Consider the following 25,993-nt stretch of genomic DNA (forward strand, 5'->3'; position numbering starts at 1 on the left):
TTGTTTGGCTCAGCGATTCTCCAGAAAGTTGCGAGCAGCAATACCAGAGGCCGAGCAAATCAGCTCGTTCGGAACAGGACGGTTTTGAAAGGGCACTGCACTAGTAGCATACAAATAAGGTTAGCTCAGATGGTACATTAGCATTTTAGCATGCGTGCAGTTAGCTGTCTGACTGCAATTATGAGCCCTAAATCTACACCCTTACCTTGGCTTAAAGAAAGGTACATTTATCGTCCATTAGAGGCAAAGACCAAGACAGGTATGAAACACGAAAAAATACATTTAAATATAAGATCAATAGTGCATCCAAAATCTCTCATTTTCGCCACTTTATTTCAGTGTCTAGATTGTAAGTGAAAGTAAAAATGGAATGTTACTTTGAGCCAAAAAATCCCATTACACACACACACACACACACACACACACACACACACACACACACACACACACACACACACACACACACACACACACACACACACACACACACACACACACACACACACACACACACACACACACACACACACACACACACACACACACACACACACCTAGATGTGATGCGACACTGCACCTGTCAGTGATGTCCCAAATTTACATCTCACAGTAAGAGCAAACTGCTGAGTGTTTATTATATAAAGAACAGTGCATGAGTGAAGGAGGGGGCGATTTCAGACGCAACACAAGACTTCACTTCAACCCTGTATTCAACGAACCAGCCTTTGCACTTAATTATATGGCTCTAGCAGACTGAAGTTCCACCTCAGCTTTCTGTCTCTTGTTATGGAGCAACCTGCTGCTCGTGAAAGTACAATTTGTAAACTCCCCATCGAACATATGTGTTGTAACAATAACGGCTTCACAGTTACACTGAGTAACTCAGCTTGACAGAGACATGTGGGAAGATATCTTACAATGTAACTCAAATCTGATTAGAGCAGAGATCTAATCAGCCATGAATTCATCTGTGAAGACAAGCAGGCAAGAGAAAATCACCGCAGAGAATTCTGTATAATTATCAAAAATCTCACAGCGGTACATTAAAATTCTAATTACGACATATTATCTTAATTGCAAAGGAGATGCAAATCAAAACAAGGTTAACGCTGCTCCCTTAACATGCAGGAGAACATGTGGTGGGAACCTCTTCAATATTCACTGAATCAGCCTGACTTGTTCGACATGAGAGGCTGTCATTTTGTAATGCTTCCCCCTCTTAGGGGCGATAATCCTAGCTGAGAGCACAAGCGGCAGCGGCGGCGCAGTCGTGCAACAATGAGACAGAACAAACATCTAATTGCTGTGCATTCATTTCCTTTTATTGTATCAAACAAAGCTGGTGACAGCTCATCGCGAGTCAAATGATGTTGCCGTCCTCCGAAAACCGTGTAGCTCCAAAACGTAACCGATTCAGGAAGAGCCTCGTCTTACTCCTTCAACCCATCTGAAAAACAAACCAAATAACAAGACCCATTGTCTCTCTTGGCCGCTAATGCCGAATAAGAAACATCCACTTTTAAAAAGTGCAACAAATACAGGAAGAAAAAAAAAAAAAAAAAGTTCTCAAGACACAGCAACTCCCATGGTACACAACAAATTGCTTGCCATAAATTGCATCTGACAGGTGCACACTGTAACTCTGCAGACATGAGACAGCCGGATGACAGCAGGCACAAGGGGTAATGGTGAAAGGAGAAGAACGTGCCATCGAACATGGATTTATGAGCGGGTCCAGACTGAGGTGATCCATCAGTGGAGTGGCATAGCATCAAACGTGGTCATGTTTAGGACACATTGAAATGAGGCGTTTCAAAAGGCTGCCAATACACAAAAACATGCGGGATGTGTAGGGAAACCAGCAATTTGCTGCTTCTTAGCAAAGCAGAAGACTGTTGCCACCCACAAAAGGCAATTTTCAATCCGGTTCAGTCTCTTAATTGGAGTATTTATGCTTTGATAGAGAGCTCCCATTTCTCCAAAGGTTCTCGCAGAAGGCTAATAACAGTATGTGGCAGCTTTAAACTAACTGCAGCGGTTTTTATAACATCAGATTCCTGACAGAAAATAATAAACTTAGAGGTGCTCTATGTTTTCACTAAAAGATATTGGAGTTTCTCTACCAATTGGCTTTGAGACGGCGGTTACCCATATACTGTAAATGGAGTTTCTCTTTTCCCACAAACACACACATACAGTGCAAACACTCTCACAGACAGAACAGAAATTAATGGGGACCCCAGGAGTTCCCTTTGGCCCTGGCCCTTGCAGCCTATAACAGAGCCAACAGCTCCGATCACTCCTGAGAAAGCAAAAGCTGCTCAGGGATCGCTTTACAATTCTCAGGGGCTCGAATAACCTGATCTTGAACTGATCCCATGCACTGATCCTTTGGTATTGGGTTAGGAACGTGTGAAGGGGCCTGTTGAATGAGCTCGCTGGATATCAACATCCTCACTCCATGTTGCTCCAGCCGGGCAGATTGTTTGACTTGATTAGTCTTTGCCCGAGTGTTAGACTACCCAACGCCAAGCCCTCCAGACACCGGTATCAATGTGTCAGAGGGAAAAGTGCTCTCCCAAGTCTCAAGGTGGAGCCCATTACCCTGAGTGAGAGCACTGTAAGTTAATAGGATTTGCTCCCGATCAAGAGACTGAGCTATTTCCTGAGGCTGTTACAGGCCGAAGCACAAAAATAAATGTTCCTTTATTCAACACTATTAAGTGTTCCCCCCCCCCCCACCCCCCCTCCCAAAAAAAACCACCACCACCAACCACCCTGACCCCACCCCGCCTTTTGCTCCTTGTTGGAATATCTGTTTTTACTGCAGGAGGTTGTGCTCTCCCTCTCTTTACCTCAGGTTTTTTTTTTCTCTTCTCCCGAGCAGCCAGTAAAAGTAAAAGGTTTGCACTTTTTGTCTAAAGGAGCCATTTGTTCAGGTGAAACTGAAACTTGCATGGTAAGCAGAGCCAGGTCTGCGGTTGGACAGGGGCAGAGGGGATTCCAGATTAATCATATGGACTATACACTATGAGGATATTCATTGAGGAGTAATTGCCAAGGGGCTTTATGTAATGTATTCTCCCCATGAGGTAAAACCTTGTAGCAGTGAGAAAGGATAATAGAGTAAGAGGATCATATAAAATGTTTGCTGCTCCAACCTTTAACTTGAAGCTTAACCCTGACCTCAGATAGTAATTACAGAGTTAATTGCCTACTGATCTGAGGAGGAAGCTCCATCCAGCTCCACTGCATATGTCAATTGGGCTTAAGAGCCTCCTTCTCCGGTGCACAGATCACAGATTGTCTTATATAAATTTGGAGAAGGGACAATTAGCAGTATAGTGTCATGTGGGTGTTGGTGTTAAAGTTTGTGGGTGTTTAAGTTTATAGCAATCATTAACAACTGCGGCCAATGCATTTGATTATAATTAGTTCCCGTAGTTCAAAAACCCCAAACATGTTTTGTTTACAACGATTTAAAAATGACAGAAAAGCAGAAATAACTCACATTTAAAAAGATGAAAGTGGTGATTGTCAATTTTGCGTGATGACCATACCGTGTTATCATTATATTTCAAACAGCGCCGTAATACAGAACATAAATAGTCATAAAAAAAACAAAAACTAACAAAGTTGGTTGTAAAACTTTTTGTATTATACATGAGACTTGTATAATAAAATACAAAGCCGTGGAACACAGCTATAAGTTGCATTACACATTGATTAGATTTGTTATAGTGTGATATATATATTTAGATTTGTAGAAATAAATAGTTATTGTAGTGAAACTTCAGCCACTCCGCACTAACCCTTACCATACATCACCCAGCCCTAATAGTAACCAGTCTTCCTTTAGTGTGCATGACAACACACAACCAAAGTTTTGACAGCTAAAAGTAAAAAAAAAAAGCACATTAGACTATATAATAAGCCTCTCTGGGTGAAAGACGCAGACAGATTTCCTCTGGATTTGTTTAAAACCTTAAGAGAGAATAGAACTGGCGCATTTCACCACAGATCTTAGCACTGCTCACTCAGGAAACCTGAAATGTCTTCAGTGAGTCAAATAGTTAAGTTGAGCCGGTGCTGCCATAAACCCGGTGGGAGAGCTTGGAATAATCTAGGCGATGTTAATGATGCAATTTATATGTGAGGGGACCGGTGTTTGGCAGGCTCTTTCCGTCTGAGCGGGCTGCACAACCCAGCGAGCTCCCAGCACCCCCTGCTATATGGAGGGGGTGGAGTAGGAGGAGGATGTCAGAGCCCATGTGAAAAGAGGGAGCGAGTGAAGCACTGATAAGAGCCATTACTATTAGTGTCTGTCTGTCACCTGCTGTGCGTCATCCAGCCTTCTCTCTCTCCACATGCGCCCCCATCCCCGTCGATCCATCCCCATCCGTTTTCCTGAGGCACATCACTTCAAATTTGCACTCACCTACACATTTTCCATCCTGTCACAGATATACTCGGTAGGCTTGAAAACTGAGCCAAGCTGCACTCTGAAAACTACTGTGAGCTTTGTTTCAAAACACTTGTGAATTAGTGAAGGTGCAGACAGCTGTCAGCATTTATTCGATAAACAAAATAGCTATAGATGAATAACTGAATTGGCAGAAGGGGACGCAAACGTTCTAGACAAACCGTTTCTCAGTTTTTCCAAGCGAACACAAAGCCTAATTTAGTATTTCATTTATTACTTGGCACAATACTACAGCTCCTTAAACTTATGAACTTGGGAGAAATGAACAGTAATTGCAGGCTGTTCTTTATTTTCTTAAAACCTTTTTAACCAAAATATTTAAAGCTGTTTTTCTCAGTTGCTATGCAACACTTCAACCGCAAGAGTGGGAGCATGCTGAGAATGTGCCAAATAAATGCTACTGCCACAGACATTCTGCGGGGAAATATGAGAGAGGGGCATCGTTCAATAACCGCACGAAAATGTAGAACAGTTGTGTAAAATGCACAATCACCCTTTCATTCATCAGTTACTTGACACGTGTCAACAGACGATCCCAAACAATAGCTCGTTTAATGAGCCATTGTTTACAGTCTGAAAGGCTCTCAGACCATTCCACAGTCATGCGAGCACATTTTGTTTTTCATCCCCTGTGCACCAAACATACAAGTGCCTCCTTTTAACTGCAGAATACGACGTGGCAGGCGGACCAAGTGTCCTGTGCAAAATATCATTCGGTAATTTGACATGAGAATGCTGCCAGATATGTAGACCGCTGTACGTTTCACGAGTCCTTTTAGATTTCACTCAGCGCTCGCCTCGAGCCCGGGCAACTGTACAACAGCCAAGTGAAAAGCAAGCAAGCCAATGGTGCTGCCTTTCTTCCCGAGCCTGAAACCAAGGACTTAAAGCAAGGACACGTTATGCAAGAAATCACATTCAATTCCACTGCCAGCCTCTGAGGCCAGATGATACACATTGAGTGAGTGCGTCTCTCGAGCCCTCAATGTTAATCAACACTCTTTCCTATGCATACTTATGAGTTACAATCTACTCCCCACGTCTTCCCTTTGGCAGCTTAAATTAAGTCGCAAATTTGACGGCAAATTAACTTCAACGGGGACGGTAATATGTCACCTATACAGCAATCTGTGCCATTTCTCGCCGGGGCAACGCGCATCTTGTGCATCTGAGAGGAAAATTAAATCAAAACAAAATCATTTTCGTGTGAAAGTCATATTCGAGTAAACAGAAGAAAGAAGGCGCCACACGGTGGGGCCATCAGCTGTTAACAAATCCCTCCGACGACAGAGCCTTGCATAATCTCCCAGTCAACCTTTATCATTGTGATCACAGGAGCTTGAGATTTAATGCACGCTGGTATTAGCTGTGACATACAGTCACAATAAAGTCGAGGTGGGAGGAACACATGCTCAGGCGGCGCGTGTACGTACATGTGTGTAAAGGGGAGGTGGATGGGGAACCAACAGAGATCTCCCCACTTCATCATTGAGTAAATGGCACCACAGACGTGAGCTGCGACTTCACAGCTGCCTCATGGCGGGTGACATTGAAGCCCACGCATGAACACATCGCTCATCAAAGCGAATGAGGCGTTCTTTGCTTCCGCTGCTTGTGCAGAGGAAAAACAATGGCAGCCCCCCTCAAGTGCACACTTGCACACCTGGAATGTCTAGAATGAGTGTAGATGGGAATAGAAAAGGGGGGAAAAGAATCCATTTGGTTCCATGCATCTCTCACAAGAAGCTCAACAGACTGTGACCTTCCACTGCTCCGTAATGGGAAGGAAACGGCAAGACCCCGGTGCCATAAAACGGCTCAGAGCGGGTGCTAACAGTGTTTCTGCAATTAACCTGTCTTAAAACAAACAAGAGGCTTTTGCTTTAACAACAGGCACATACTTGAGAGCGCTGATTTCTGCGGCGTAAAACTCAAAGGCCCACCAGGGTTCAGGTTTTAATCGGTCATTAGTGTGCTCATTTCGGCACAGCTGCGCCGAGATCTATGCAACTACAAGCTCACTCAATGTGATCAAAAACCAAAAAGCCAAAAGCTCTTATCCCGAAAAGCTAAAGAATGAACTACCATTGAATGTCTCAAAAGTCTCTTCACAGACAAAAGAATATTTGTCTAAAGACCGAGAAGAAACAGCAAGCAAGTAGAAACAGAAAGCAACAGTAAAAGGAAATTATGAATGCCCTGTTTTAGTGCACAAGCACAACCTCCTGAAAGTTCAGTCACATAGTTTGAACACAAAAGCTCCACTCTTTCTCCTTAACTGTCCTCTTTTCTCTAAGTGGAACCAGACGTAGGCATTTCTTCATTTAGCCCATTCAAATGGAGACAAGTTGCTGTTCTTTATTTATTTAACAAAACGAGCTGTAAAAGCCAAACATTAGGTCATGGAATATTTTCAACCCGAGAAATAAGTCAATGCCTTCAATGAGACATCAAACCCGGCTTAAGTATTCCCCTACAAAATAGGAGCTGGTGAGGACCTTTTTTTTTTTTTTTTTTTTCCCGAAGTCAATGGGATTGTTCTGTTTTTTAAATACAACTTCCAACAGTGTAGTGCACATGCGTTTCCAATTAAGAGCTCAGAGCCAACATCCAAGCCTGGGCCCCTTCCACCCCTTCCACGATTGACCAAGTCTGAGGAAATGTTAAACAGGCATCATAACCAAAACAGAGACTGCAGATTTTTCAAAAGCCTTTACTTTCCAAACAAGACATCCCAGTGCATTGATGATATAGACTTGGAAACAAAAGCACTAAACTAGATCTAAATAAAGAGCAGGGAACATACTTAATCATAACTTTTTGTGACGCGCTCACAGCTAGGGCACTTAGACACAGCAATTTGTCCCTTTGGTGAATGGGTACAAAGCCTGCTCACAGTGCAAAGAAATAAAATATGTCAATGCTGTTGATTTGTGAGGACCATAATGAGAATGCACGGTTTACACGAGGCACTCAGAGTAGGATCTACTTCCCTGGCAGGAGCAATAACTCCCTATGAGCCTGTCTCTGCTCAGACTTCAATCTCTTGGCCCTAAGGAGCTGTTGGAGGACTTTGATGTTCTGTCTAAATGAATTGACTGTGCTTCTTGATACTGCCCTCCAGTCAAGCGACTCGCCCCAGCGATTCTGTCACCTGTGATAAACACCATGCGTGCTCGGCGGTACCAAACTCTGGAACGCATGCTCAGAAAAAAGGCCACAATTTATTTTCCCTTCAACTTGGAAAATGACTGAAAAAAATATGATTGTTGTTTCCCGCCGTGCCCTATCTGAGGCGAAGCCCTTTGATGTGTGAGGCTGTATGTGAGCAAGCAACGCTGGGCTGGTTTTTGTTACCTTACAGCCCTGCAACATCCAGTAGGTGAGCCTTTATGTCGGATGCCCCTTCAGGGCATGGTGTTTGTTAGAGCCTGGGCAAAGGCAAAACAACCTCCAACCCACTTCAATCATTGCATTCCCCCCCCCCCCTCTCTCTTAAGAATCAGAGCCAGACAGCTCTGCATACAAGCTTGCAACTTCACCGACTTGATCCGAGCAAAAATCTAAGGCTTATTTAGGAGCACTGGTGCACAGATAAGGAAGTACAGATGTGTTGATACGTCTACCTTGCCACTTCTAGTTTGTCATGATGTGTGCTTTGAATGTGGAGCGACAGGAGCCACAATGCATGATCAAATGAAGGAAAGAAAAAAAGGAAGTTATGTTCCTGTGCTAAAGATAGCACCGAGTGCAACCAATGGATGACTGGCAAACACTGCAGCGGTTGATTTCGATCAAAGAGCGGGGCAGAGACGGCGGTTAAAGGGAAACAATACTTATCCATCTAAGCTTCTGCTAGGTCAATTCTCATTTGACTAAATCCAATTACCATCGATTCTGCATCTTCTTAAAGCCGAGGTTTAGGTTTTCCTTGATAGTGCAGAAATCTTAACTCGATGAAGCGGCAGTATTTAACCTATTACAGCCTTCGATGAAGCGGTTAGGTTTTGGAGGAAAGTAGGAGTTCTACTGGCAAAGGCATTGATCCTCCCACACCCCGGGTTTTCCCAGCGTGTGCAGCGATTCCTGTGCAAAGCCTCTGAACACTTCTCCCTCTCCTCCAGCAGCGGTGGTGCTCCTGAGCAAACCTGCCCCGGATCGAGCATCTCATTTAGTCACTGGGCCCTTTGATGTGGATCCAGTGCTGCAGTGCATATCATTCATGTTTGAAGGTTCAGCTTCCACAATACAGCAGGGTTTGAAGTTTCACATATTGCAAGTGCTACAATGTGATAATCTGGGAACCGGTTATGCATTATACATTTTTCATAAAAGAACACCATCACCTGAAAGTGGAATGTGGAAAAGTCAGCGCTTCAAGGTATATATTGACAGAAACTGTTTCTGAGACTTCTGGGTGTGGGACGAAAACACTCTTGTTATCGTGAGCATTTCAGAATCAGCTCGACATCTTCTCTCTGAAGGGGGTAAATAGCCAAATGAAAAGAGTAGAATAACATTTGACTGGGGTCTGCCATGCCATTATAACGCCAATTCAGTTGACTGAACACTTCTCATGGGGCACGGGGGCCATGACGGCTCTTTCTCCAGAAAAGGGCCCTGCAACAAAAATCTCCTTCTCCAAGGAGTAGATACGAGAACCTTGGGGTACTTCTCAAATAAAACATGAAACATGCTTGTTAAGGGTATGTCTAAACTGAGGCATTGTGTTATGATAGAAACAAGGAAATAATCTCCATTGAAAATTTTGCATTTACAATTTTTTAAGGTTGTAACTGCAAAAGTGAGATATAGATATAGATATATATATCTATATCTATATATATATAAAATAAATGGGTGAGATGTTGACCAAATAATAAAATCCAGTAAAAGGCAGTTAATGTATGTGAGTGACTGAGGTTTATGTAAACGCTTCTGATCATGATAATTACAGAGTGTGTGTGTGTGTGTGTGTGTGTGTGTGTGTGTGTGTGTGTGTGTGGGGAGGTGCACAGCTCCACGTCTCTTTTTAAAAAGGATGCTTACTGTCTCCAAAGCATAGAGATGGTGGCAGCCCGAGGGCCTTCTTGCTTTCTCTTCCCTCTCTCTTTATCTATCTGTCTTTGTATGTGCTAAACACACACACACACACACACACACACACACACACACACACACACACACACACACACACACTGTACTGACAAACAACAAACCCACACACAATAAAAGAGACGGCGCTTTCACAAACATCAGCCTCTCAATTAGCTTCTGCACTCATTTCTCCTCGGAAAGAGAATTATTTTTCAGCTGGGTGCTTTTTCTTTGTTTATTGTGAGCAGACCAAAGCCTTATCAGCAGCTAATCACTGCATGTCAAATTCACAGACTTACTGCAGTCACTTAAAAAAAAAAATAAAAATAAAAGAAAGATCCAGTGAATAATCTTCTCAAGTTCAGATTGCCATTTTAGATTTAGACAATCACCAATTTCTTTTAGATGCTCAGATCTGTCTAACAGCCTGGGAGAAGATCAGCATTTGTTTGATATAATTCCTTGTGACATGTTAATTGCATCTACTTGTAATTCTCTCTAATTGATGTTTGATACGTCTCAGGAAATTAGGCCAACTAGATAACACCGCAAATATTATGAATCCTCCCCGCCTTTCTCTTTCCGCGGCACGTTTGATGAATTCACAACACCTAAAACTGTAATGTGTCAACCTGCTGTGCAGCTACGCTCTCTATTCCCAGGCCGACAACCCCCGAGGTGAGAAACATACCACTGTATATTCAAACACAACCAGAGGGCAAGAGAAGACTAACCTGTGCAATTTTCACAGAGTTCTGGGTCGAACCTCCTGCGTGGTATTCAACTTTGTTCCTCTTGACAATTTCTTCAAACCTGAAATAAATAAGTACGAGGAGTTATTACAAAAAAGAAAGAAACAACATTCAAGGTTAAACCACAAAGTGAATTAGTCCGGACCCTGCTGATACAGCCCGAGTGTAAACACCAGATACAACCAGCTGTAACATGAGCAGTCACAGTACAACATGTGTAGGAGGGCTGAGGAGAAACAGCATTTCATAAGCGTCACAAATTAGCCAATACAAAATCCATTAGGAGAGGTTATTACAGGTACAAGTTGAAGAGCAGCTGTGAATAAAGATAATGAAATTTAGCGCAGACATTTGTGTTCTCCAGAGAATGGATCCTCATGACTCCGAGTATCAACCTTTTAATCACCATTAACATGTCATATAATTAACTAGCTTAACACAGATTTCTTAAACTAAATGTAGTCTGATGTCAGCGTCACATGCTACACATATGTTAATCACATCTTAGTATGCTTACATAAGGTCTAAAAGTTAGCATGATAACGAGCCAGACTTAAATAATAAAACGCACAGTGTTAACAGTTTGTGTTAATATGAAGATTATTAGGAAACTTGGGAGTGGCAGCTGGACATTTCAACCGTTTATATATGACTCAGCTAATTTTTTAAACTGTTAAAATGTCAATGCTGCAATATAATAAACTTGAAAGTACGCACACTTTCCCCCCCCCCCCCATTCTTCAACTTGGACATTCCAGGAGCAGGCCGTTTGTATAAACTGCTCAAAAAGAAAAAAAGATGGAAAAAAAAGCCGCCAAATGCTGGATTTTGTTAAATGGGACACTTGACCACAAATGTTGCTGGAGTTGAAAAGAGGCAGTAAGGGTCTAAATGCCAACTTGATAAAAGCAGAATAGGAACATTACCCACACGTGGTTGTAGTTAGCCAGACAGTATTAAAGCAAGATGAGAAGTGAAAAGTTATTTCTTAGGGAACTTGAACTGCTTCCTCAAAGGGGTGCGTGAAAAAACTATTCATCTTTCACGATTCATCTTTCCAGATAGGCAGCCATTTTGTATTTCATAGGTGGTTACAAAAACCTCAGCGCCGGATGACTCGTTTAGGGAGAGACCACATCCGATCAAATGTCCGATGTCCGCACAGCAGTTTAGACACGAGTGTAACGGACTAAACACATCGAGTCAAGAAAACAGACTTTGGGGAATGGAGAGCAAACAACTGCAGAGTTTTTCAAAACATAAGCCACAGGAACACCCGTGGGTCTCCAGTGAAATACTGAAGGCAGTTCCATAATTTGTCTTGTATTCCCCCCCCCCCCCCCCCATCATAATGCCATTTCAAACATCAATAGCTTCAATGCTTAGGCGTAACGTGATGCAAAGCTGGGCAACTCTGCGAGATAAAGTCTTTATCTGGGAAGCTGAGAACATGAATAATGTGTATTCTCCACATCATTCACACAAACAGCCTCCCAGGGGGCTGGCTATATAAACGTGTCCACCCAGCTAAGGAAATTGACCTAACTGCCGTCGATATGATTTCTTTTCTCAACTGTAAATTGAAGACTGACAATTTGTAAGTGTATTTACATCAGGGGGGGAGCGGGGGGCAGGGGGGGAATCCAATGACATGGTAAATAGTTCAAGGTGGACCATAACATTCCTACTGGTGTTATGTGTAATTCCACCTTAAATGAACTGCAAGAGAGGGAAAATGCTTGAGCGTAATCCCGAGGGGTGCTGGTTATGTAAATGCGTTACTGCGGGAGTGCCGACGCACTCCCTTTTCAGGACAAAACACAACGTGTTCACGGGAGGTCAAAGGTTGCATGTTTTGGGGGAGAAAAAAACCCCTCAAAGTTGAAGCTGGAAATGTGTTCGGTGTATTGTACGCACTCGCTGCGGACCGGAGTAATATGTATGCAAAGTGCATCATGGCTTACCAACACATGTCAGCCAGAGGTGTTCAATACTTCACCACAACCTGGTTTAACAAGGCATGGCCGAATTTTGAGCGAGTGTGAAAGTAACCTTTACTGCTTCAAAGAAAGTCTGCATATAATGTCTCAAGGCAGAGAGGTCTACCCAGGGCAGAATGTTCCTAATAAAGAAACTTTCCATGCAAGTGGAAAATATGCTAACCGGGAAAAAAAAAATCCTTCCTGAGACACCTGTTATGACTCCTTGACAAAGGAAGAATTTGAGCACTGTGGGTGTTTATAACATGAAGGCAGCCGAGGGACTCCAGAACCTATTTCAAATAGACACACAGCTTCTGAGGATTTCAGCTTCTTTTTTTTCCCCCCCCTTCCTAGAAGTATTTGCTCCACCTTTCAGTGCAGACAGCATGGGGCCCTGCTCTCGGACGCCTCGAAAATCCCATCCGAAAAGGAGCAGCTGCCTCGAGACCTTTACACCCTCAAACATCATGTGATCCCCTAGTAGTGACACCGTAAACGGCCCCCGTGGCCATTTAGGAAGAGAAAATCCCTTTTCCATCTACTGCAGACTAAGCTCCCTCGATGATGGGAGGGAGCAGAGAAAAATAAATTGTTTTTGAACAAAATGTCCTCGGCCAGTAACCTCCGCTTTTAAAACCCGCTTTGTGGGGTTCAGGGGAAGAGCAATTCCAACTATGCCATGCATTCCACTAATGCACAGACAGTCGGTGTTATATAACACATGCTTTACGAGAGACCGCCCTCGACACTGGTTGAATACCGCTCTTAACTAAAAAATAAAAAGGCACTGTGCTATTTCTCCGATTTCATACCTTCTAATTTGACACTAATAGAAGCACTTATTCATTCATCTTTAAATCAAATTAGGTGAATTAGGCTACTGACTGGAATATGTGTTGATAGGATATGAGAGTCCTCGTTGAAAACTAATACCTCTACGTCTCACTGGCTTAACACATTCAAATGGTTGGGGCAGAAAACACGGCGTTGTTTACATTCCTGGGGACGGCGCCCCCACCGTCGTTTCCCCATCAAGGGAAATACGAGAGCTTCCAAAGTACGACGAGTGTTCTTTGCCCCAAAGTGACTCGTGAGTTCCTCTCTCACCTCCCCCAAAAAAAGAGCCAAGTAGATTATTTACATGAGGCAATAACTCAAGACTTGCTCCTCTAACTCTCCTACATGGAGGGCAAGGCGAGCCCATTTACCCAATCCCTCTTCATTCGCCTTTGATGTTAGTCTATCTCGATAAGACCGGATGAGTGCCCTAAAATCCCCGTCGAGTGATTTCACAGGAAGAACAAGTCTCTGTTAATCAATGACTAGATTGGATCTGGATCCTCGGGAGTGGTCTGCCTGAAAGTCCTCCGGAGTGTTTGAGTGCACACCGGGGTAATTCATCGCTAATGATCACCGCAGCACCCGCTCTCCCGCGTTCGGCCCCATTTAATTGCCTCGTTCACGTTTAAACAGCTTACAAATCACACGGACAGGCAGGGAAACATGATCAAACAGCCCCCATCACTAATCAGGGGAGGGCAAGTGGAGAAGAGAGAGGACCGGGGGCTTCTTTGCTGCTCCCCTTGGGGATTAGGAGGGAGGAGGGTTGTAAGGAACCCTAAATTATCTCGGCTTCAGCTGTAGCAGGCAGGTACATTTAAAAAACAGGCAGATCCATCTTTCCCTCTCTCTGACAGGGAGAGAGAAAGATGGATCTCCGCACAGCTAAAAGGCTTTGGTAATCCCAGTTTCAACACAGGCATCTGGAGTAGAGACAGGTTCCACCATTGATTAGATTCCCCCATCAGTGTGTGCGTCCTACACCAGCCTTCCTTGGTAGTCTGGAGGCAGTACAAGGCCTGATGCACAGTAATTGTTTCCATAGGTCAGGCAAAGGAAAAACAGCTCGGGGACGTGATGAAAGGGAGATGGAAAGGGTGAGGAATATTGTTGTTTTTCCCCCCAATTAAATTGTTTGTCAAACCCTTCACAAAGGGTTACGCAGTTTATCTGTTTAAAATCAATACGCTCGTCTCAGTGTGAAAGCTTGTCCCGACACAAGACAGGCCCATTAATTATTCTGTTCTGCGCACTATCGCCGGGCTGCTCAAGGTTGAGCCTTATCTTTTCTTATTTCAAATCAATAATTATCTTCTACCGTGCTCGCGCTCCCCCTCAGAAATAGATGTGCTTTTCATTCAATGCCTGTAGAGTCTCTCTCTCTCTCTCTCTCTCTCTGTAGCAACTGGTGAAGAATGCAGAATGAATAGGACATTCTTATCAGTGGAGCATTAGGGTAGGATGGGAATAGATGGCGAAGAATGAAACGCATAAAAGTACTGAACACAAATGAGTCATGATTGTAACGGCGAGCACGGCCTTGTTCCCGTCCTCTTGACATCTTCTAATACACGACAGTAAGGGATGAATGTTGATTTGCACAAAAGCGATTTACGATATCGCCATCGTTCAGGTATTTCAATCCATTTTGGATGAATCCGTGTTCCGCTGCGAAAACCTGCCTCGAGTCCCTGGGTGCACAAAAAATTAAAAAAAAACGACTCCAGCCGCGATGAGCCTTTTTGCATTATAGACTAGATGCACAATTAATGACTGCACAATTACATGGTCATAATGGGTGAGTAACTGCATTAAGATGCAGAAACAACAACTGTGCGTCCCTTTAATAATCGGCCGATCCAGCTGCAGCAACCCATTTGTTGGCATTAACCGACGACTGCTGTTTGTACTTAATTAGGCTGCAGTCAAGGATTAGGCGGCGGGGGCAAAATCTGGTCATGGAGGATGAGTTCATATTATTTCCTCCTAAAATGTCACAGGTTTTTGGCTTCGCGCTGCAGAGGGTGGCGTTGTTTGTCACACTGTACTGTGTGGATGTGGTAGAGGGAGTGTGAGTGTGTGTATGTGAGGACATGAAAGAGAGAGAGAGGGACACGTTGAGGGAGAGAGTGGGAAGACGGAGCGTGTAAGCAAGGGATGGGGCTTCTGGTGTTCTCTTGAGGATTGAGATTTGAAGCCGGAGCACAAAGCCTTTGAGACATTCTCCTTATCTAGGAGGTTGATACCGGGATCTCGGTGATTCAGAGCGCTCCGTGTGAATAATTCCACCAACACCCCATACTGCGAGGACCATATGGCCCAGTGTGAACTTTAAACACACCGGGGAGTGTTGCTGTTCACCAGTCAGGCCTCCCATCTCTTCCCCCGCACAGGCTAGGTGTAGAGAAATGATCAGCACAGATAGTTACTAACTAGCCTACATGTGTGCGGGCTGCTGCCATCATTGGCTTTTCCTCTGTGGCTGCTGGGGATCAAAGATGACTAAAAATAGCCCTGAGCATGCTTTTCTGAACTGAACATGCAGTATGTACTGGCTGAGACGCCCACATTTTAATTATAAAACACTCTTTAAAAAAAGGGGGAGTGAGAGGGAGAGGAGGGGGGGGGGGCGGGGGGGACGCCCACATGCACAGAGATGTGGATTATGTTTGTTGCACTCCCTTTGACGTTGATGTTTCCTTTTGGCACCACCTGCTGGCAGCCACCATCAACAAAAGGGAGGCATTTGCAGCTCCGGCGAGGACGAGCCTTAATTATGATTGCATCAGCCATCTCTCATGATGCAGCATGTATGCTTTAAATGCAGAGCAATCACCCTGCATCACAGTGTGCTAGGCCATTTCATCAAAAGACAACGGCAGAACAAGATACGTGGATTCTTCATTTGATTATTTGAAAGGTTTCCTTGTTTTATAATTCAAAAGGTCTAGATGCACATTCCTCACAGTCGAGTACAGCTCTGGTGAGCATGTCAGATTCATGCAAGCGCCCCAAATCGTCAGATTCATGCATATCAATAAAACATCAAGAGCAGCGCGGCTGGCAGCTAAAATGGTTTCTGATGTCTCAATTACCAGTTGAGTGCCATTAATCTCTGCTCAACCTCTGTGGCTCAGAGGTCGGCTGATGGATGTATACCCGCGACCTTTGACCCCAGCGGCATGGGGAGCCGGATGTTCTGACCCCCCCCAGCGGGCCGGCGGAGGTGAGTTTAAGTACTGTAGTACAGCACTCAGCCTCAGCAGCAGACAAGGAAGCTGGGGGGGGCGGGGGGGGAGTAATGTGTCTACACACAAAGTCAAGCATGAGTGCATCCAGTGAAGAGGCACCATGGCAAACACATGCAGCTTCTGCACGCATGCTTGCATGTGAGCACACACAAACACACGAGGAGAAGTGTTGCTCCTCCTGACACACCCGGATAGATCCGCCGGGGGTTTCTAGCACTCACAATTCGCTTCGTTATATATTAAGAAACAAAACAAAAAAACAAAACAAGGGTAGAGTCAAGTGTGTTTACAGAGTAGAATCTATCTCACACACACACACACACACACACACACACACACACACACGCACACACGCACACGCACGCACACGCACACCCAGGAGCCAGAGTGTTTAGCATGTACTCAGTGAGAGAGGCCTTTGTTGTTTTCCTCCCAGTAAGCAGATTGAGCTGCACGGCAGCAGCAGGGGTGTGTAAGATGTACACAGACAGCGGGGTGTGTGAGTGGAGAGGCACCTCCACTGATCTCCTGTGTCGTGTGATGATGTGTGTGTGATGTGTGTCTCAATCCAGCGCTGATCCCCCTGAGTCAGCCCTGTCAGTGATATGAGCCTCCCACCCTCCCACCCTCTCTCTCTCTCTCTCTCTCTCTCTCTCTCTCTTCCCTTCGCCATCCGGAATGCTAATAACAGCCAGCCACTAACGCTGCAGCCCTGAATTATTCATGCAGCAGAGGGTCACACGGCATAATGAGGAGTTTACTCTCATTCTGGATGCGATTGTGACGCTGCTAATCTGCATTTAGCACAGAGAAAGAGAGAAAAGGAGGGAGACGGGGCGGGGGGGTGGGGGGGGGGGGGGGGGGGGGAGTAGAGAGAGGGAGGAGGAGGGAGGATGAGCACTGATGAACTTAATTGCTGTGAGCAAACAACCTCTGAAAAGAGTCACGCCATCATCCAGAGATGAGAAAGTAAACAATTAATTATCATCGGACGGAGGGAGTTATAAAACAAATGTTTGAACGTGACTAATATTCAGCCAGTGATTCTTCTTTCTTTTTTTTTTTTTGTCTCTTGGAGGTGACAATACATTCACTGTAACAATGAGTCACTCATTTGACACACTAATAATCATTAGCTCTAATATGATATGGTTAACAAGCCCAAGAGGGTCCGGGGTGAATGCTGTATTATACAATGCTGTGGGTTCGGAACAACCTGTAATGCCTAGTTATCCTGAAATAAAATGTCTGTTTGCCCACATTATAATCTCCTGCATAAAGAGGCGTGTTTTCATTATGTTGACATGTTGTTTCCTTTGGAGACTTCTTAGGGTGCAAACAGCAGGCTAGTGGTGCCCCCTGCTGGACATACAAAAGGTACATACCCCTTTTACCGCAATTCAATACTGAGCAAAACACGAAACGTTACATAAATCAACCAACTGCTAACAATATATATATTTTTAAAGGCTTACAATCAAAGAAATAAACTGTATGAACTTAACAACCTCGTGAACAGCCCAACTTTACTTGATTTACCGTGATTATATTGGTCTGATCATCTGAGAGAAAGACAATAAATATATATCCCCACATCTATACAAGGTCTAAAGTCCATTAAACACCCAGCCTCCTACCTTTGCAGATATCAAACTTACATTTCAAACCACATGATGGCAGCAGTGGCTACAAAAAGTGAGCAACACCCACATTACATCTGACAAAAGGCCTTTTGCACATCAGGCATCGGGACTCGTCACAGCAGGAAAAGCACAGGTGAAACCAATTATGTTAGTCTCCCAGTAAGCCGTGACAGTACCAGGACGCGACAGTGTGATCTAATGTCATCAAACGCTAAAATGTTGTGAATGTTGCTGTGAATATCCCCCCCCCCCCACTGAACTATAAAACGATATGCGTCCAGGCAGGCAGAAAGGAAGTCAAACACAGTGTTTTGGTTAGTTGGTTTCCTTCTCATACCCCAACATCAAAACACCCCAGGCATCCTCTGGAACAACCATCATCTTCTGAAAACAATCCTTTCAACTGCAGCTCAAACACCACCGTGGAAGTGCCATCTAAACAAAAGCAACCAACCACCACTCTGTAAACAATGTATAAAATATGTATTTAGTAAGAAGCAGCTGCCTTATTAAGTGTAAGTTAGTATTTATTTATTCTCATTGTTGCCTTTATTAAGTAAGTATAGATACAGAGACATGGGGCGAGAGAGAGAGAGAGAGAGACAGAGACAGAGACAGAGAGACAGAGAGAGACAGAGAGAGAGAGAGAGAGAGAGACAGAGACAGAGAGAGAGAGAGACAAAGAGAGAGAGAGAGAGACAGAGAGAGAGAGACAGAGACAGAGAGAGAGAGACAGAGACAGAGAGAGAGGGAGAGAGCGCGCCATGAAATATAACCTCGGGGCGAACCAGGACATTGTAGTTTTATGGTACGAGTCTTAACCACTACGCAACCAAAGACACCCAGGAAGTTAGTGGGTTTTTTAGCTTTATTTAGGGCTGCAACTAATGTTTATTTTCAACAACTTACTGTAACTCTTGATATTTTAAGCACTCGATTAATAATACCAAAGGTGACAGAAGTTTTGTATTTAGGACTTAGGACTAAAAGATATTCACTTTATAATGATATAAAGCTAATTCTAAGCCGTAATGGTGTTACAGTGAGCCAGCATGCGTAATAGCAGGACCTGCAAACTGAAGCAGTAACAGGAAATTCAGTCAGCAATAATTGTATGTTTTGCACATGTGCTTATCCTGCTGTGACATGTCAGCATGTCATTCTTTTTTTCTAACAAAAAATAAAAGTACATTTTCTGTCGGTCAGCTAATCAACTAGTTGCCATAGTAAAACGAACTAAAGCGTTTTAAATTAAAACTCGGAATCAACTGTAACTTGTAAAACATTTGGCGTGAAACGGAAAAAAAAAAAAAGGCATCAAAAGTCACAGTTGAGGCTTATTCAAGAAAAAGTCCCCAGCCAGTACTAACAGGGAAGCTGATGGTTTCTACAGCAGGCAATTCCTCAGCCACAACAGGATTATATGGGTTCTGCTGTGACTAGATAATTGAATTCAGGCATGGCCACAGTGCACTGCATCCAATGATCTCCCTCCCACCAGGGTGATGGGGAGAAAAAATGAATCGCGTTACACTCTATAGATTTAGAAGCACAACAACAGTGTTAGTAGTCTAGACTTGTAAGTCTATTGTGGCCTTTTAAGTAATGATGTTATTTGTCACAACACTGCAGTCAAGTTCTTCATCTTCTTCTTCTTCCATGGACCAATGACCTTGTGAATGACCTCTTTGCACTCGTCACCCAACATCCTTAATAGGAAAACAGTGGCTCATATCACAGCATCTAAAAACTGAAGTGTTTCATAACCTGCACCCGCTATAAGTTGATAGATAATTTATCACATTCAGATATATATTGACGGACATGAGGGGTGGGTATGCTGGTGTGTGTGTGTGTGTGTGTGTGTGTGTGGTAGTGGAGGGGACATGCATTAAAATGCATTGTGCTGGAAATAAACCACCAAAGCCGCATGTTAATCCTGCCCTGACCTTGTGCAGAATGTGGAGAGAACGGTGTCTGTGGGGCTAAAGATAACACCGCTGCCTTTGTGCCGGAGGAGAACAACACTGCTGATGATGCTGCTTTGTGCTGCTGCTGCTGCCCCCAAGGTCACATGTGTCCCTTTGTCAAGTAACAAGACCCGACAAGGTAGCCTATTGTAAAAAGGTACACATGATCTGTACACTGACCAATTTTTATTTTTTTTATGCTTTACTCAGGTGATTTACGGTTTTACAGTTACCGCACTGTCATTTGCTTTCGAGACACTAAAACTCATTTTAAAAATCGCTTCTCAGGTCGGAATTTGTTCGACATGCAAAATTAGACGTCATGTTCAGATACCTCTGCTCAGGCTGCATTATCCTCTACATTTTAACAACAGAGACTGTTTACAGATGTTTAATCTGCATCTGGATCCAGATCTGAATCAAAAGCACAAGCTGCGACATATAAACCATAGCCAGATTTGTTTTCATTATAGTAACACATTAGTAAACAGGGAAACCTTTTGAAAAATGCGTTATCTCAAATGCAACCCAAACTTTAGAATATTCTGCTACTAAACGTGCCGACAAACAGGCAGACGGAAAAGCCAAAGCTTTCAGAAGTCATGTTATCAACATGTGAATTTCACAGCTTTAAGCCATTTTATTTTACATTAAAATCAATAATATGGTCATTTCAGTAACAATAGATCCAGTATACAGTATCCCCGTTAGTATTCTGAATTGCTGGATCCTCTAAAAAGGGGTCTCTCCTGCCAAATGACTGGTCCTGATAATACATTTTGACTGAAGAAATAAATAGTATACACACATGGAGAAAACTCTTCAACAGGTGATTGACCAAACAGGAGATATGTCCCTTTAATCCCCAGACCAGCAGAATATTTCTTCGGCTTAGAAAGTGAAAGAACGGCACTTGTCCAAGTGGTGCTGCTCAATTACCAGCAGATAAGAGTTGTGTGGTTATCTTACACCCAACAGATAAGACTGTGGTTGAACTGAGCAGCTTGGGAGGTGTGAATGTGCCCAAGTGTGGAGCAATGGATTCCTGTTTAAGAGCATGTGTGCTCAGTGTATCGACCCCGGTTTCATAAAAGGCCTTAAAAAAAAGAAAACTCTTATAAGAGTGGGCCCAGTGGAGGCAAGACATTTGGCTACAAGCTATGTTTGGATATTACATACAATGCCTGGTAAGCTCCATCAGGAGAAAAAGAGAAGTTCAGGGATTCAATGAGTCTGCAGTACCAACATGCCCATTTCTGACTAAATTAAATGGTTTTAAAAAAGGGAGAAATATTTTAATTTTTTTATATTCACTTTAAAAAATTACTTAATATGCCAATTAAGTAATATTCCAAATATGTCATTTACTTAAGAATGTGAAAATTGTTTAATTCTTGAGACTTCCCTTCAACACCTGCCTCTCACTATCATCTTACTTACAGATGGTGAACCTTTTATGGCTGAACTAAAATTAACTAAAGACACCATCTGCACTCAAGCAAACACAAGAAAAATGTCAGTCAGTAGTTAAGGACTAGTTCTGTTTTAATGTCAGTCTTTCTGTTCATTACAGTCCGACAAAGTCTTTCATATTACCGTTGTATCCGCTTGCAATGTGAAGGAGGGAAGGTCTGGAAAGCCCTTCTTGGAATAAATTATTAATAAAAAATAAGTAAATTTAGAGGCGTCTTGGTATAGTTTTTCCTAAAATTGAGTATGGGAAAAATGTGTGGGCGCGTCCAGTGCTGAGGCTCCCAGTTACAGTGGGTTGATTTATAACTTGGCTATTTTGAGCTCAGCTCAGTGTCAAGATGGTAGTAGTGTGGGTATGAATGACCAGTCTATCCCTTATTTGGTTCCATGTAAATTTAACACTTTGCGTTACACTACCGAAGCATGTGGTGTCTCAGTGAAGCTTTGACTCACAGGGCTTTGTGGTTGTTATCAGCGAGGATCTGGTCATTAAGCTTCAGCCCGAACCTTTAGGAAAGAATACAGAGAAAATAACGTCAATGCATTCCTGTAGGATACAAAAAAAAAACAAGATGAAGATATCAGTGAATACAAATCAGCTGTTTAGACTTACTTGTCAAGGAAATCTTTGTCCACGACAGCTGAAATGTCCAGCAAGGGATTGCCCATCCCAAAGAGTGTGTTTTCACTGTGAGGGGGGGACAAAAACGTTTTGTATTATGCAGACTCCCACTCGCCAGCTCAGGACACAAACAATCTGTTGTGAAGCAGAAAATCATCTGTTTCTGATTTGTTGAATTGAGTCACTGGAACTCTGATGAGAGGATGAACCCGTGTTTCACTGATGGCTCTGTAACCTGACCTCTTCTCTACCGGTCAACATGTGGAGAGAAAAAAGCCATAGGAACATGTACACTTGCAAACTAATGAGCTTATAACAGACTAATGAGTGATTCTTTATGACTTTGGGAGAGATCACTGAGAAATGTAAAACTGCCAATGATAGTTTCTTTTATTTTCCATTCAGATGGAGATTAGTCAAATGAAAAGCAGGAACTTCAGCACATTGAAAAGATCAAAATAAAGGATTATCATTCTCTGAGTAATGTGCTCATGTACAGACATGTGTAGTTTATGTGCCATTCATTCATAATGCATGCTGTCAAAGCAGCTAAAACTGTATTCTGTTTTAAATGTTTTAAAGATAGCATTTCACCCTCATGACCGTTTCATCCAGGACTTTTCAGAAACAAGATATTATAGTGGTCAAACTCTACGGAGTCTTTATAACAGGTTAGCCACCTTTTATAAAACATAAGACACAAACATATTGAATGTGTGGTTAAGATCCCACAGAGACATAACTGTGCAGCAGTTTGGCTTTTACGTGATCTGCAATAAGATCCAGACTCACTGAAGCTATCTCATTTTAATACTTCAGCCTAAAAGTCTGACATTGTTACACTTTTTTTGCAGTGTTTTCAATCAACCCATTGAAAGATTGGCAGTGCTGTGAGCACATGTTTTTTTTTAAAGGCACTCATTAATACAAAATTGTTCTGTGTGAAAACACTGGAGGAGATTATCATTTGGATCTTACCTTGGAGTTGGCATTATGTCAGAAACTTCAGCAGCCTAACCTAAAGATTAAATAGTCACAGCTTTCTACTCCCTGTCAAAGCAATGTGCTTTTTGACTACAGGAACTGCAGCTGCACTTTTGTCAACACTGATTGGTGTCAACACTGGTTGGTGGAAGAGGTGGGCGGGCTTTAGTATCTTCTAGCCATATGATTGGCTACACATGTTCCAATGACTGTAAAGCTTCCTATGATGCGTTTGTGACCAATGGGAAATAAGGTGGACACCCTGTAGCGAACACCAATACCAGCCATAAAGTTAAAAACAATAAAGCATGTTTATTAAAAATAGTTGAACCATACATATTACATGTTTATTTGCATGTAATTATATGGGGTATATTGTGCCATCCTCTATTTGTTGTTGTTGTTGTTGTTGTTGTTTTTAGGGACTAAATGTCCTCCTTCTCATAATGACAACATAACTACAGCAGAATAAGCAGTTACTGGCGGCATTGCAATTTGTTGCTTATTATAACGATTAATAGTGGAAATATATGTTACAAGGTCAAACAAGATGGACCACATTACTCCCATTCTAGCCTCCCTCCAGTGGCCTGAGGCGAAATTCTTGTTGTTTGTTGCACGAAATGGTCTTTTCCCTGCTTACATTTCAGAACTACTTTTCCCATACCACTCTGTCAGAGACCTGAGATGCAATAGCCACCCCATAATTATGCAAATAGACCTTAGTATTTGTCATAGTATGAAAGGCACAGGTGTTACTAATATTATTAACTATGGCTCAGGCTCTGTCCTATTCAGGTGTCCCAGTAAGCCGTAATGGTGTTACAGTGAGCCAGCATGCGTAATAGCAGGACCTGCAAACTGAAGCAGTAACATGCAATTCAGTCAGCAATAATTGTATGTTTTACGCATGTGCTTATCCTGCTGTGACATGTCAAAATGTCATCCATGAAAAAGGCCATTTCCTCCTCTGAATTTATGAGGCATTCAGTTGTTTACTGTCTCTCTGTTAGGAGCCTGCTGTCTCTGTGTGTCATTTTATTTTGTTCTAGGGTTCTGTACTGTAAAGCAGTTTTGATTGACTGTGTTGTGTCTTAAATACAATATAAATACAGTAAACTAAAATGACACCAGGATACTAGAATAGACACTAATTTATTAACAGATTACATAAAAAAAACAAGAAGGAGTAAACCATCTGATTCTATTGCTTCATAAGATTCGCTTCAAAGCTTTAAAGAAATGCATTAATAAAATATATCCTAGTATCCTTGTGTGCGCTTGAACTTTTACTCCTTTTGATTTATGCATAGGGTTTAGGCTACTGTGGTTTACCCTGCACCAGTTTGCACCCAGGAGAGAAGCACTGCTGTGCACAAGGTCTCTAACGTTTCTTGTACAATATTAATACAGTTGAGTTGAGTGCATTACCTTTGCCAAGAGCAATTCAAGTCTGTAAAAAAACGGCATCCGTTCTTATTGTATTTAAACATTAACTCAGAATCGTGACTAGAGACTATTAACGTTAAAAGCTCAGTTTTCCTCAAGTCAAGTGAACGCCGCACCATTACTTTCACATTATGCAAAATGTCAACAAGACACTAGCTGCCTGCCAGCACTGCAATGGTATGCTAATATGTGCTTCATTACGGGTGATGAGTTACAGCAAATTGACAAAATATTGAAACGCTGGGCTAATGGTTTAATTTAAAATACCCAGGATACACTTTAAATGGCTATTCTTTATACTGTATATTTGTGCTACATTATTTGTTTTATTGTTCATATTTTACAGAGCCTGCAGTGCGTTTGTTAAATTGTGTTTAATTTAAAGCTGACATTTTTAACGTTTGCTAAATTGAAATACCGTCCTGACGACATTAATGATATGTAACTTCTAAGCTAACGTTAAAGTTTCTATCGCGCCTGTCAAATTATTTCATGAATTATCTAACGCTGTTAAAACAAAACCTTTTACAATGTTTTCAAACCAATACGACGATTTTCCACACAAGCCTATACCTTCTTTACTGTTTTTTATAGGCATTACATGTTTGATAAAGATACATTTATTGTCTCCTGATCATGTGATGAACCCTCCTTCTCCTGCTAGCTGCAGTTAGCATCGTTATGACAGAACAATACGTGTAAATGCTAACATCCGTTTCACCTGAATACTTCAGTTGATGTAACGTTCAATGGTTCAAACTGCTTAGCGCCTTATCACCCTGCACCTCCTGCTGGCAGTTTGCCACAACACCAGAGACGTTAGCATGAATTAACAGCTAGCTACAGCGGCTAACTATCCAGAGGATCATCCGTCAAATAGCACCAATACTGTGTTATTACCTTAACGCTGTTTTCCCCACTGTCGACATATTTGGTTATTCGTTAGATATTGTTCTAATCAACATCGGCTGTGTTGACGCTGCGGATCCCGGGAAGCCACTGCTGACTGCTGGGGGAGAATAGTGAGAGGCTGCAGCTTCCTTCCCCACAGATGATGAAGAAATTGGTCAACGGCATTCAACCTAGAGATAAATGAATGGTTATGTTCAGGGAAGGGTCAGTATAAGCTCGTTCTCCTGGCCGAGCAAATGTTGCATTTGACTCACATAAAGAAGATAAAGCGAAATAGTTGTCTCGCGTTATCGCGGTGTTTCACCAGGATGAAGTTCAACTTCAGTCTGCACAATTCACACAGGGACATAACGTGCTATTTAGTGTGGTAGGCTGTGCAAGATACTGTATATTATCATAGTACTTAACATTAGTTAGAGGATATTGTTGCATTAATGTACTTAAATGAGAGGTTTATATCCTAAAAGCATATCTCAAATTCTGGGCAAATAAAACCAGAACTATAGGCATGGATGGATACTACAAGAAGTGCAGA

The 25,993-nt window shown here is 42.7% G+C and overlaps 1 protein-coding gene across 4 annotated transcripts in view; it reads right to left on the minus strand.

Moving 5' to 3' along the window:
* The window catches only part of LOC115024529 (adenosine kinase-like), a 95,949-nt gene extending 70,156 nt beyond the window's left edge, over nucleotides 1-25,793 (minus strand). The window contains exons 1-5 of one of the 4 annotated variants that reach the window (XM_029456202.1): nucleotides 25,713-25,788; nucleotides 25,447-25,628; nucleotides 22,105-22,179; nucleotides 21,945-21,998; nucleotides 10,315-10,393 (exon numbers count right to left, since the gene is read on the minus strand). In XM_029456202.1, coding sequence (XP_029312062.1) covers nucleotides 10,315-10,393; nucleotides 21,945-21,998; nucleotides 22,105-22,179; nucleotides 25,447-25,475 — 237 coding nt within the window. In that variant the 5' untranslated portion in view covers nucleotides 25,476-25,628; nucleotides 25,713-25,788. Of the gene's footprint in view, nucleotides 1-10,314; nucleotides 10,394-21,944; nucleotides 21,999-22,104; nucleotides 22,180-23,091; nucleotides 23,234-25,446; nucleotides 25,663-25,712 lie in introns of those variants that run through there. The other 3 variants (XM_029456205.1, XM_029456203.1, XM_029456204.1) reach the window with 3 other exon arrangements.
* Between the last annotated feature and the right edge of the window lie 200 nt (nucleotides 25,794-25,993).

Source organism: Cottoperca gobio, chromosome 19, assembly GCF_900634415.1.
Source record: "Cottoperca gobio chromosome 19, fCotGob3.1, whole genome shotgun sequence".
NCBI classification, from domain to species: domain Eukaryota; kingdom Metazoa; phylum Chordata; class Actinopteri; order Perciformes; family Bovichtidae; genus Cottoperca; species Cottoperca gobio.